This window comes from Pyrus communis, chromosome 11, assembly GCF_041283825.1.
Source record: "Pyrus communis isolate YQ-2024b chromosome 11, ASM4128382v1, whole genome shotgun sequence".
In the NCBI taxonomy this organism is placed as follows: Eukaryota; Viridiplantae; Streptophyta; class Magnoliopsida; order Rosales; family Rosaceae; genus Pyrus; species Pyrus communis.
The window spans coordinates 27,476,573-27,490,144 of NC_142575.1; the positions used below are offsets into that span (position 1 = coordinate 27,476,573).

The following is a 13,572-nucleotide window of genomic DNA, read 5'->3' on the forward strand; positions in this document are numbered from 1 at the left end:
ATTCTCATACCCACATAACCGTTTATCCGTTAGGTAATTGCCTAAACAATTATACCCATACCCATAACCGTTTATAAACGGTTAACCATACACATAACCGTAACCGTTTAATACTCGTTTGCCCATTTACCCTTTTTTAATCCGTTTATCTTCTCCTTCTTCTTCTTCTTTTTTTTTTTTTTTTTTTTTTTTTTTTATTACCATTACCCTTTTTTCACCCGTCATGTTTTTGAACAACTTGAAAATTAAAAAAAAATTGTCATAATTTTTTTTTCTGACAATTAAACACCTTATACATTTCCGTATTTTAATTTTTTAAGTCTTTATACCATTCCAATAATTGAAATAATAGTTTACGAACGGTATTTTTAAATGTTACCAATGAAGGTAATATAATATTTACTAAGTATTATTGGGTTACGAAAATTGTTTCGAAGACATTTCAGTCAATTTCACGATTACCCGCAAGGAATTTAAATTAATTTGGCGAATTCCTTGCGGATGAGAATCATCATTCCTGTAGCAGTGTTATTGAGAGAATGACCGATGAATTCCTTGCTAATTTATTGGGTGCTAAGTATTATTGGACCGAGAACATGGTTTGTGTTAATTTTACATATATAAAATAAATGGGTAAAAGGTTATCCGTTTATAATTGTGATTAATACCCATAACCATCCATTTAAATTTCACGGGTAAACGGTTATACCTATAACCGTTTATTTATCTAAACGGTTACTCATAACCATAATTATGAAGTTTAAATGGGTGGGTATCCGCAGTTAACCACGGGTATTTTGCCCATCCCTAGAGGCACCTCTATAGAACAATTAAGGAGATTAGTACTAGATGAGCAATAGTAATACTATCTAGTTATATTTAATAATTAATCATAACTTCGAGAGTAATATTTGGAAATAAATACATGATGCATGCATTTATGAATAATGATAAATTTTTATCGAAGAGTATATGTAAACCAAATTGTTGTACTAGCTTTATGTATATGTGTGTGTGTGTGTGTAAGATGCGCAAATATTATCACATGATTGATTTTCTTGCCTGCCTGAGCTTGTACACTCCCTCTCATGGGATGGGAGACACAACCACCTTTCCGATGGCTCTGGAGGTTTCAAGGTAGGCAAATACTTCAACCATCTTCGAAAATGGTGCTTAATCTTCCCACTCTACAAAGTAAGGCTTCAATTTCTCCAAGATTGCCCCAGTTGAAGCTCAAACCCACGCTTACTCAAGTTGACTAGAGCAACGTGCTTTCCATTCTACACTCAACTTTGAGTTTCCTATCCGTAGTTATTAGATTATAGTACCGCCTGAAAAAAAAAGAAATTTCCATATAGAATTTGAGCTATATAGTATGAGGACATTGGATTGAGAAATAAGATCAACATTCTACCCGAATAACATGTGTTCCAACTCCTCCGGCCCCTCCCAAAACAAGGATGGAGTTACCGGCAGAAAACTCAGTTCTTTCGAGACCTTCGTACTGGCTCGATAGCTGGGGGCAGGCTAGCAGCTTCAGCAAAACTCAGATTTGGGGCTTGTGAGCTAATATGCTTCATCCCTCACCTTAAACTTGGACACTTCGCTTCCTACTTTCACCACCACACCAGCAACTCATACCCTGGAACTGACCAACGGAGAAAAAGTTCAAACAAACAATTTGTTGTGACGGACGGCGTAGCCAAATTGAAAGGGAATGTGTTCCTTTAGGTACCGTTTGGTACGTGGGACGGGACGAAACAGAGTGGGACAAGACGTTCCGTCCCACGTTTGGTGCGCCTAAAATGGGTGGAACGAGCTGTTCCACGGGACGAGTTTTGGGTGAATTTTCGTTCCACCTCAACCCCCTGGAACGACTCGTTCCACATCCGTGGAACACAAAATTATAACCTCTCCGTCTCCTTCTTCTTCCTCCTTGTTTCCATCCGAGGGCATCTTTGCTCCCGCTCCGTTCCGTTCCGTCCTGTCCCGTCCCGTCCCGTCCCATTCCATTCCGTCCCGTCCCGTCTGCATACCAAACGATACCTTATAACTAATGTTACAATCCACTACTTTTGTGGAAACAAACACATTTGGAAACGAAAATGACGATGTGTTCTCATTTTCTTGTCATATGATTAGTGGTTGAAACTTCTTCAATACTGTCGATATTACCGTGAAAATATCCCAAAAATTAGAAAAAGATAGGGAAAGGAGGGTGAAGCAAGCATCACCTCCTATCGGAGAAACTAAATTTGGGCTAAAATCGACATATTTTGTCGATTTCTAACATATTGATTTAAATATCGAATGAACTTTTATATTTTATCCCAACCAATAATTGACATTCTCTAAAGTTTTATTTTAAAATTTTATTATTTTCATTTAAAAGAAATGGATATTCATTCCTTTAGTGTTTTTACAAATTTTAAATCGATATCTTAACTGATGCTGATATTTTAAATACTGTGTGTCATATGAGCCCAACTTTATTGGACCGCGCCATCGACATTTGGGCTAATTTCACTTTGTTGGTCCAGTCCATCAATCTCCGTCACACCGTCACTTTATAATTCCTAGTCTTCCACCTCCACTCTTCCTTTCCGAAACCCTAGTCGCAGGGTTTTGCGCAATTCAAAATCTCAGCCATTTCCCTCATTTTCTCGGCACCACCGCAAAGATGGTGAAGAAGACGGAGAGGAAGGTCAACATCTCCGGCAAGCCGAAGCACTCTCTGGATGCAAACCGTTCCGATGCCAAGGCGAAGAACAAGGACGCGCGTACCGGCGCCACTGTCCGCCGCCTCAAGATGTACAACACCAGGCCCAAGCGTAACAGCAAGGGAAAGGTCCTGAGGAACGAATTCCAGTCCAAGGAGCTGCCTAACACTCGTATCCAGCCTGATCGCCGCTGGTTTGGTACGTAGATATACGTGTGAATACACCGTATTTGTATAATTGCACCGTATATGATAAGGACATAGTGTAAGAGATTAGAATTTTGCTGCATATCATTGAATTTTGGCCTTTTCGCTTTGTAATTGATTATCGAAAAAGCTGGTAAATTTGATTTGTCTATGAACAGCTGTGATTGTTTATTGAATTTTTAGGGAATACTCGGGTTGCGTCTCAGCAGCAGCTTGACATCTTCCGCGAGGAGCACAGTAGGACGGTTTCGAGTAATTACAATGTTATTTTGAAGGGGAAGCAATTGCCGTTGTCTCTCTTGAATGACCATCAGAAGGTATGCTGCTTTTGGAATGCTATATTTGTAAGAAACACAGTTATTAAATATGGGAGGTAAAGTACTACTTCTGTTTCATTTCCTTTGGCTACATTCATTTTGGAGCGATATAAAAATATCAAGCTTCGATGTGCATATTGCTGTGAGGTGCAGCAATACCAATTGGCTAGTGCATTGTTGACTTCATTTTCACATAAAAAAGGAAAAGAAAGTTCAGAAAGATAGAGTTTGGAGATGTTTCTTTGTATGGGTGCAATGGTGCCCAGGTGTTCATGATTTTGATTAAATCAATGGAGGATTCTGGTTGCAGTTTTCCTAAATTGGCATGCCTTACTCCATTAGAATGTGAAGAAGATAGCAAATGTTTTTTTTGGCTGATGGCATAGTTAGTTGTTGTATTCTAACTTGCTGTGTTCATGATTTAAACTCTCTGAAGCAAACCAGAGTTCATCTTCTTGAGAGAGAGACATTTTCTGATGTATTTGGACCTAAGACAAAGAGGAAACGTCCAAAGCTCCTCGCGGCAGATTATGAGTCCTTAGCTAAGAAGGCTGATGGTTCTCAGGGTAATTTTTTCTTTCTTTAAATTTTGATCTTCCCAGTTGTAATAACCATTTTGTTCTATTGCTTGATTATTTGGTTAGTATTTATGTTTATGCTTTAGTCTGGAGCATTTGCAAGTAAAAAGCGCAAATTAATGTTATGCATTTTCTTTTAGTCTGGTATGGTATGTGTTAGAATAAAAAATTTGTCATTTTCGTATTGCCACTTTTAAATTGATCCGCATTTAATCTTTTTTGTAACTCTGTAGATGTGTTTCAGGAGAAGCATGCTGATGACAGTGTTGTAGAAGGTAATGAAGCGGATGGATTTAGGGACCTAGTTCGGCATACAATGTTTGAGAAGGGCCAAAGTAAACGTATTTGGGGTGAGCTCTACAAAGTGATCGACTCTTCTGATGTGGTTGTCCAGGTTGTTATTTCTCTTTTTCATTGATTTGGAGAGAAACTAATTCCATCCATGTACTTTTGCTGACAAAGTTAATTTCAGTTCGTGGATATAATTCATTACATGTATGGTGAACAACGTAGCATTGTTAACATGGATTACTTTGTGCTATGCTTTTTTGTTAGGTTAGGACAATGTTTACATGAAGGCAAATTCTGCATTAAATGTGTCACGTGGCTTGAAATGTATTGTTTTTCCATGTGTTTCTTTAAGAATTGATAATTATTAATTATCAAAACCAGGTTATTTTTAGTCTTTTGCTAGTATTATCTTATGTTTGTCCACTTCAACATGGTACAGTCGGCCAATATGAATGTGACCACCACAACCTTGCCTTTTTTTCCCCTCATTTCAGGTTTTGGATGCAAGGGACCCACAAGGTACAAGATGCCACCACTTAGAGAAGCATTTGAAAGAGCATTGCACTCATAAACACTTAATTCTTTTGTTAAACAAGGTTGGTTGTGTTTTGGGGTCCTCTTGAATTGAAGGTGCTTACTTTTAATTTTGTTTAACAATATTGTTACTTTGATTCTACAGTGTGATTTGGTTCCTTCATGGGTGCTTAGCCGTTGGTTGAACGTATTAAAGGCTGAATTTCCAACTATTGCATTTCATGCTAGCGTCAATAAATCATTTGGCAAGGTACCTTCTGTTAACCTTTATGCCTTTGTGTATTGAGTTTCATGAAAGTAAATGGTGAAATAAGAATATGTTAAGAATTTATGATCCCTTTTGGACTTCCATAATTCAAGTTTTATGAACTCTCTCTCTCTCTCTCTGTAACTGTGTATTCCTAATTTTTCTTGCTTTCTGTGCAGTCTGCTGATTTTGTTTAATTTATTTGCACTTAGGGAACTCTTCTATCAGTTTTGAGACAATTCGCCCGTTTGAAAAGTGACAAGCAGGCCATTTCTGTGGGATTTGTTGGGTATCCCAATGTTGGAAAGTCATCTGTTATCAACACATTGCGAACTAAAAATGTAATATCTTCAACACCATTGCTGATTCTGGTTTTCTGCTTGCATTTCCATTTGCATAGATTTTGTACATGTGTGTTCATTTGCTAAGGCACAAAATTTGGATTCACCACTATTTTGCAATGTCAATGGATTATCCTGCTTTGTTTTTTATTCTGGGGGTTTGTAGATTGTGTACATTGTAGCCTGATGCACGTTTCTCAATAGATAAAAATAATTGTAGTTTGATGCCCTCTGGTTTTAGTTTGAATTCTTAGGTTGCCATCCACTGTTGTTGGAGGCATGTCTCCATCGGATAATTGTTGTTGTTTTTTTTTTACTTGTGGGGTACGATATGCCACATACCGATTCCAATTCCTCTGTGTGCCTGTCTAGCATGAGCACATTCATATACTTGCGCACGCACGATCCATAGGATGTACTTTTAGAAGATACTGAAAGCTGTAAATAATATAACAAGCTTCTTAGTTGTGGTTTGTCTTTCTAGCTATTCTATTACCGGATGGCAGACATATTTTTTTGTTCATTGCTCAACAGGTTTGCAAAGTTGCTCCTATCCCAGGGGAGACTAAAGTTTGGCAGTATATAACACTCACAAAGAGGATTTTCTTGATTGATTGCCCTGGAGTTGTCTATCAAAGCGGTGATTCTGAAACAGATATTGTACTGAAGGGCGTGGTATGCTTCTTCTGTTTTTCCTTGTGTAGCTCCTAATAGTGAATTTTACTTTTTTGTTTTTCTCATCGATCTTTTTAAGTATTGACTGTAAACAATATTTTGGGTATATCGTTTTGGAAATATTGATTTACTACCACTTTTGTCTTTAAATTGCTCGTTTGTGAATTTTGCTTCTGGTTTATAGATAAGTCACTAGAGTGTGCAGAGTGACTTTTTTGGAGTGTTAGTAACATATCCCTCTCTACAGAGAGCATTTGTCTCTGATGCTTGTGCAGTAATTGTGCAGCCACATAAGTGAATTCCTCTCTATACATGCACGTATGCATATACATAGAATGTCACTTGTTGCATGCAATGTCGTATTGTGTATCTCCCTGCTGTACTTTCTTTATCTTTGTCCAAGTTATATTTTAGATTGGTTTGAAAGTACAATCTTCCTGCTTTACTAGTTTAACCCCTTTAACATTTCCGTTTCCTTGTTCTCTGTGGACTCGGAGCCTGCGCTTAATGTTTGCCTAAAGATGTAATATTGTGCTCATCAGATGGTAAATAATTTGGGTCTATTTTCCTAGGTACGTGTCACAAATTTGCAGGATGCTACAGAACACATAGGAGAAGTTCTGAAACGAGTTAAGAAGATCCACCTGAAAAGAGCATATAAGATAGAGAACTGGTATGCTTCTTTGTATATGTGTTGGATTTTGATGTTTATGTCCTATTACTAAGGGTGTATTATGTGGCCTTTTATTCTGTTATTTTCGTTCTCACCTCATTCAGATTGCAATTATTTGTCATATGATCTATGTACTTTGTATTTTTTTTTTTTGACACAAATCCTGCAAATTGAACATATATTCTCAGAGAGTGACACGTAACTGTATTTAAATGGTCCTATGGTCTCAGGGAGGATGATAATGACTTCCTGTGTCAGCTATGCAAATTGTCAGGCAAACTTTTGAAGGTAACTCGCTACTTAATAGTGCTTTCTAATTATCCCACTAGTCATAACATTTCTACCCATGGTTCCTGCAATGCTTTGGGAAATTTCCTTGCTCAGATCTGATCAATTGGTGTTTCCCAAATTATCTACATACATATATGCACACGCAGACACAAACATGTGTGTTACTTTTAATGTATAGGAAGATGTCTTTTGCTAATGACTGGAACATTGATCAGGCTTGTCCTTATTTAACTTTGCCTGAATGGGCAGCTCAAATTCAGTCTGCAATACAAATCTGGAAAGAGAACACTATATACATGAATATTGAAATTCCTAGTGTTGCTCTTTCTTTAGAAAGATGTATTTTTCCTGTCAATGTTAGTCGCTCGGATTTTGTGTAACTGTGAGTTTGTGATAGATAATGTCCCAATGAAAGAGTCGAACGCTGCAGGGAAATTGCGGTCGTTGACAAGTTGAGCAGAAGAGTTGCATTGCTTCGACATAATTGGTGTTTTGTTATGCATCTTTTCTTTCCTCCCTTAAGCTAGTTGAACATCATTTACACCTTATGATGGTTGTCCATCATTAGAAAACTAATTATGCTCGTCCACAGTCTGATAGTCGGCAACTTCAACAAATGTTAACTATATCTTGTTCTTTCGTTTCTTTGCTTTTTCAATGTTTATGCGTCTACTAAATTTTTGGGTGGTGTGCTTCCAGGGTGGTGAACCCGACTTGATGACTGCAGCAAAGATGGTCCTCCACGACTGGCAGAGGGGTAAGATACCATTTTTTGTGCCACCACCAAAAAGAGAATCGCCAATGGGGGAGCCTGATATAAATCACAATAAAGAAGACACTGTGGAAGATAACAATCAGGCTGCAGCTTATCGAGCCATTGGAGATATTATTGCATCTCAGAAGGTGAGCAGTATCCCTGTGCAAAGGGATCTTTTCAGTGAAGAAGAGTTAAAGGGCGATGAAGGACCCGAACAGCTCCCAGCCCCTGAAATATCCGAGAAGTCTCCAGAGTCGGACGATGAAGTATCTGAGCACAGTGACTCCGAGGATGACGCAGCTGAACGGTCTGAGGATTCTGAAGACAACTGAGCCTCCAACACGTGTGTCACGGAAGGTGTTTTTGTAGTCCATAAATGTTATGTTAGCGTTTTCTTTTCAGACGAACCTCATCTCGAAAACAAGTACGAGTAATTTATTTTGTTTGGGTTTTTTTCAACTGTGAAATCTTTTATGAAGTGGTATTAAAATTGATGTTTGTTTTGTGTTTTGCTCACCTATGAACCATTCTGTTTCTCAATCACGTTAAGATTAGTGCTTGAATGGGATTGCTTCTCCAGAAAGCACCTATGCTCGTTAGTTGTAACCACTTTCAAGCTTGTTAGTGTTTCGTTGTGGTAATTTTTCTTTGGTAAGCGGCTAGTTTAAGAGTAATACAAACAATAGGGTGGTGCCACATGCTTGTTTTTACCTTCTACATACTAATGTTAATTTCTGACATTTGATTATTTTCAATTCATTTGATACGGCGGCTGGAAATTAAGAGATTTGTGTAAAAAGTAAATCTCTAGACCAAAGTTTAGTGCTAAAAAGATAACACCACCCTAAACAATAAACCATAGAAAGATTAGTGCTAGAAAGAGCAAATCTCTAGACTAAAGTTTGTAAACCGAATGATGTGGATGTTGATAATTGGATTATTACTTAAGTATTGATTAATGGGGTAATGTTAGGGAGATCAAATTTTTTAAACCAAATGATGTTTGACCAATAAGAAAAAAGCGCGTTAGTTAACACTTAATTAATAATCCAATCATCTACAAACATATCATTTGGTTTATAAATTCAGTTTCAATAATTTGATCTCCCTAGCATTTCCCTGATTAACGTGTTACACATAATTTGATTTGCAATTTAGTTTAAAACTTTAGCCTCCCTAGCATTATCCTAGAAACTTTGTTACAATTTTCAGCGGGATAGCCATTATGCATTTGTTGGCATGTCAATTTAAAAGAATGGCACAATGTTCCTTGGAACCTTGAGCCTGTTTGGTATCATTATTGAATCCAATTTTTTGTTTCTAAAACCCACGTGTATTAAGTAATTTAGTTAGGATAATGTTAGAGAGATCAAATTTATAAACCAAATTTTATAACTCAAATGATGTAGATGTTGACGATTGGATTATTACTCAGGTGTTGATTAATGTACTTATTTTTTATTCATGACACATCATTTCATTTGACAACTATTAAATTTCCCAATTGAAAACCATAAAGTAGGTTTCAAATCGAATACTAAACGAATCTTAAATTTCCAAACCCGGCGAAGTGAAAGCGAGTTTCAAACTTCACGTAGGCCTGGTGCTGAAACACATGGTGTGTTGCGACCAAATCCGCCATAAAAGTTACTTGTCCTTGTAATGGTAGGCTCCCTTTAGGGTTGCAATTAGGACAACTTTATTTTTATTTTTTATATTTTAGGACATGTTCTAAAACTTCAGGACGAGAAGTACGACTCGACTAATCGGTTAATATTGAGGATGCCGGCCATTGGCGGCGGCGATCATCTTAAGGAATAGATAAATCTCTTCCCAAAGCTATCATGCAAAGCATGGAGATCCCTGCCAATGTGCAGGCTGATGGGAACAAATTTCATGGAACCCACGAAATTGCGAGTCGAACATGATTAATGGTGTATGACTAATGTTGTTTAGACTTCTAAGCTTTTAACCTTTTAAAAGAAAGGATAATACAAATACAATGTCTTGGTTACGTATTACACTTGAAGAGAGACACCTGATTACGTCATTCGTCAGGTACTGCTCACACAAGCACGAGACCCTTCTATTCCATCTGATCGCATGCAGTCGGAGAGTTTCCTTAATGAGACAGCCCAACCGAATATCCTTGGCTAGAGCCAGCTCTTTATCAATTATAGTCACCCACTCTTGACCTTGAGTTTGGACCTAAGCCTGGAGAAAAGCCACCTATAGTTGCATAGCTAGCCACCTCAAGATTCACATCACTACAACACCTTCATGTTTGTTAGTGTTTCCAGTCAACCCTAACAGACAAACACGTCTTTAGCACAGACAATTTGAAATTCACAATCACTTCAGTTGGAACTTCAAACTGTGAAAAAATCAAGTTCATAAAAAAATATCAATATAACATGACCCAAAAACGCTAATGTGACAGTACCTTAAAGCAATTGCATATGCATTAGGATCCCGATTCATGAATCTCTCGATTCGAGAAATAAAAATAAGAGGATCGAACCATTTCTTCTGACTCGTTTTCAAATTTGATAAATATTGGTTGATTGTATATTTCATCATAGTTTAATGATTCAAAGTATCATTTCCTATTTGATTCCTTTGAATTCCAAATTCGAAGTTGCAATCGGATCTATCCATTAAAAAGAATCAATTCAAATATTCAATACATTTCTTATGTGCTCATAGGTGCTATATTGGATTTGAATCAGATTTCAGGTCAATCTATATTGATTAACTGACTCCATAGCAAAGGATGTGAACCAAGATTTCGTGATCCGTTGCCAAACTTATTCCAAATAAATAAGCATTCTCAATATTTAATATTATGCCTTGAAGAGCAGTCGAACCTCCATGCTCTTTAGCACGAGATCTTGCGTGTCTACCAGCAAAATAAGTTTGAGATGCTAACAAAGTAGCATCCCATCCTGAATTAGGACCTTATAAATATACATTGTAACTTAATTAGTAAATAAAGGTTTTGCAAGATGCGGCCTTTTCGTGTTGGTCGTCTTGGCAGTTTACCATCTTCTTCATTAATTTTTGTCAATAAAATCAGAATATAGAATTTGTACTTAAGCTTTTTCTTCACCTCTTTTCATTTGTTAACATTATAATATACATACCAGAACTTTCCACATGTCAAAGAAGGGAGTATCTAGGATGCCTCGGAGGATAGGGTACTTCGAGTATTTAACTTTTAAATATTTGTTTAAAATTATAAAAAATTAAGATTTAATGATTAAAACAACAGTACTATCCCACACTCAACAATATCTGGAGTTTTTTTTGTCAAAGAAAGAGGTATCTGCCGAAACCCACCTTCTCGCAGCCCAGCATCCGCTTCACTAACAACTTCCTCGTTGCTCTCTCTCTCTCTCTCTCCCCCCACATTTGACTGTTTTCGTATTGTTCTCTTCTCTGTTTTACCATTAGATGCTAATTCAAAAGGGGAAAGAAATGTTTGGATTGAAATGACAATTTTGCCCTCCAAAATAATGGAATCATGAATGAAATGTGTGAGATTTAATGGAAAATGAGAATTTGACCATGGATAAAAATTTAGGAAAGTAATTAGCTCAAATTAAAGTTTACAGGAGTAAATTGACAAGAGGTTACAAGTTCAATGGATTTCGGAAAATAGGGCTCAAAGAAAGAATAGAACTTGACTGCTGACCAATCATATGTGAACACATATCCAATTAATTAATTTTTAAATTACAAATTATACACGTATTTATCTGTAATTTGTTAACCAGCAGAAACTGTTGTTGATTTTTTCAGCAACCAAGTTCCTTTCTCATAGAAAAGCAATATGCGTACTAGTTATACTGTAGAATATGTGAACTACAACTGCATGGCGGTCGTAGACTGGTGGGCTCCTTTAAAAAGTGTCACGCATATTCTCTGTCAAAAGAAAAAGTGTGTCGTGATATCATGATTCATGCATGCATGCCTATCATCGATCGATTGTTTGACTTTTGGCGCCAATCACTCCTTGATGGAGGGGTCGGGAAAGTTAATGCGTAGAGTGAGCATCCTCATCCTCTTTGGGTCGGGAAAGTTAATGAGTAGAGTGAGCATCCTCATCCTCTTTGTGAGCATTAGGGATCATCAAATTACATCTGTTTATCGTACATCATGTGATCAGAAATCACTGAATTTTTTTTATTTAAAATTGAACATAAATAGTACTTGACGAAAATTGACCGCACGATATACGATGAACGAATATAATTGGAGAATCTTTGTGATCCTCTTAAAGAGGATCTGACGAGGATCTTCTTTCGCATATGTACAAAAAGGGTAAAATTACAAATACATACGACAATTGGCTGCCGCCATCTCCTTTTCACTTGATTTTGTCAATAAGGAGCAGTCCAATAAAGAAGAGGATTCTCTACCCTCTTATTCTCATCCCCTTCCATCCCATTTTCTCACACATTGCTTTTTGTCTTATTATCTCTATAAAAAATTAATATAAGATGTTGACGTGGTTTAACGTAAATGTTCAAATAAGAGGGCATAGAACGGTAAAAAAATTAGGAGAGTAGAGAATCCCCCTCCGTCCAATCACTTTAAATCATTGATTGATTGAGATTAAAATTTTTAGCGAGAAAATAGATTGTTTTCCATGAATCGGGCCCGCCCCCAAATTTCATAATGAGCTTAGTTCGATCAATGGTTCAAGTGTCCATTTTATAGTTCAAAACTAGTAAATTTTACCCGCACGTTGTTGCGGAAACGAAAATATAACTATAGATTATACTTTTAACATATAAATAACCAAAAACTAAGATAAACATTAAGAAGAAAATGGAGCAAAATTTTTACAGAGCTGTAACTCACAGAAAAAACATTGTCAAATGCCTTGTCATATGCAATAAAACAAATAGCTCATCAGAAGACAATGGAGGACGCGTGGGCAAAGCTGTGCAAAAGAGAAAAACAACGGGCAGAGCACCTTTCCAAGAAGAGCAACACGCGGCATCAAAAATAAGAAAGGGGCAAAATCGTCAACTCACTGCACAATCCAAAACAAACCTAAAAATTACACAGCAAGAGAGGGGCAAAACCGGTGGAGCACTGTTAATGAACAGTAGTCATCCACCGGCTTTTAGTATATATAAATGTATGATTAGTTTTTTTTCTTTTGTGATTCCAAATTAATTTCAACTTTTCTACTTAATGTTTGAAAATTAAACATTTGGTGGGTCCTTCGAGACTTTACCAATATTAAGTTATGACATTACTAACATTAAATGACGAAGTGCATAAATACTAAAGTTAGTTTTCACTAATTGACGTCTTTGGAGTTCTAATGCCCCATATGACATAAGAGTTAAAACACACTTAATATTTGTCCATATCATCATTGAATGTTAGTGAACCTAATAGATGTTCATTTTTCAAAACTTCATATTGTTATTTGAAATGTTTTTAAATGTTAGGAACAAATTTAGAATCACCTCTAAAGGTTGGATAGTTATCTGGACTTAACCCCTTTTTTTTTTTTTTTTTTTCTAAGACAATTATTGATTTTCATGCGCTATATTTATCTTCTTGCACTTTATCTCTTATTTATAGCCACAAGATTGAATAAATCAATGGTGAATCAACGAATGTAAATAAACAAGAGAGTGTAGGAGAATAAAAAAGAGGAATAATGCTTGCATTCCTCCCTTAAGGGATGAGGTCATCCCCCACTTACTTGCAACGTATCCTCACCATAAAACTTTCACAATCGTGACAGTTCAATCTTATAATCTTCATTTGAAGATCATTCTTATTAAAAGTCATTTATATCGAATATCGTTTAGTCATCTAAATGTATGAAATGTATCAATGGTTTATCATAAATATGCTACTTGATATCTACATCATTGATTTACTTAATACATTTAAATGATCAAACGATATTCGAT

The 13,572-nt window shown here is 36.5% G+C and overlaps 1 protein-coding gene across 2 annotated transcripts in view; it reads left to right on the forward strand.

The window, feature by feature from the left end:
- Positions 1-8,133, forward strand: part of LOC137742081 (nuclear/nucleolar GTPase 2) — a 41,386-nt gene extending 33,253 nt beyond the window's left edge. Inside the window, exons 2-12 of one of the 2 annotated variants that reach the window (XM_088679790.1) lie at positions 2,705-2,918; positions 3,110-3,243; positions 3,680-3,809; positions 4,055-4,215; positions 4,607-4,708; positions 4,792-4,896; positions 5,106-5,234; positions 5,769-5,909; positions 6,482-6,582; positions 6,813-6,870; positions 7,573-8,133. In XM_088679790.1, the coding sequence (XP_088535916.1) occupies positions 2,705-2,918; positions 3,110-3,243; positions 3,680-3,809; positions 4,055-4,215; positions 4,607-4,708; positions 4,792-4,896; positions 5,106-5,234; positions 5,769-5,909; positions 6,482-6,582; positions 6,813-6,870; positions 7,573-7,962 (1,665 nt within the window). In that variant the 3' untranslated portion in view covers positions 7,963-8,133. Of the gene's footprint in view, positions 1-2,543; positions 2,919-3,109; positions 3,244-3,679; positions 3,810-4,054; positions 4,216-4,606; positions 4,709-4,791; positions 4,897-5,105; positions 5,235-5,768; positions 5,910-6,481; positions 6,583-6,812; positions 6,871-7,572 lie in introns of those variants that run through there. The other variant, XM_068481827.2, reaches the window with a different exon arrangement.
- Positions 8,134-13,572: the final 5,439 nt, after the last annotated feature.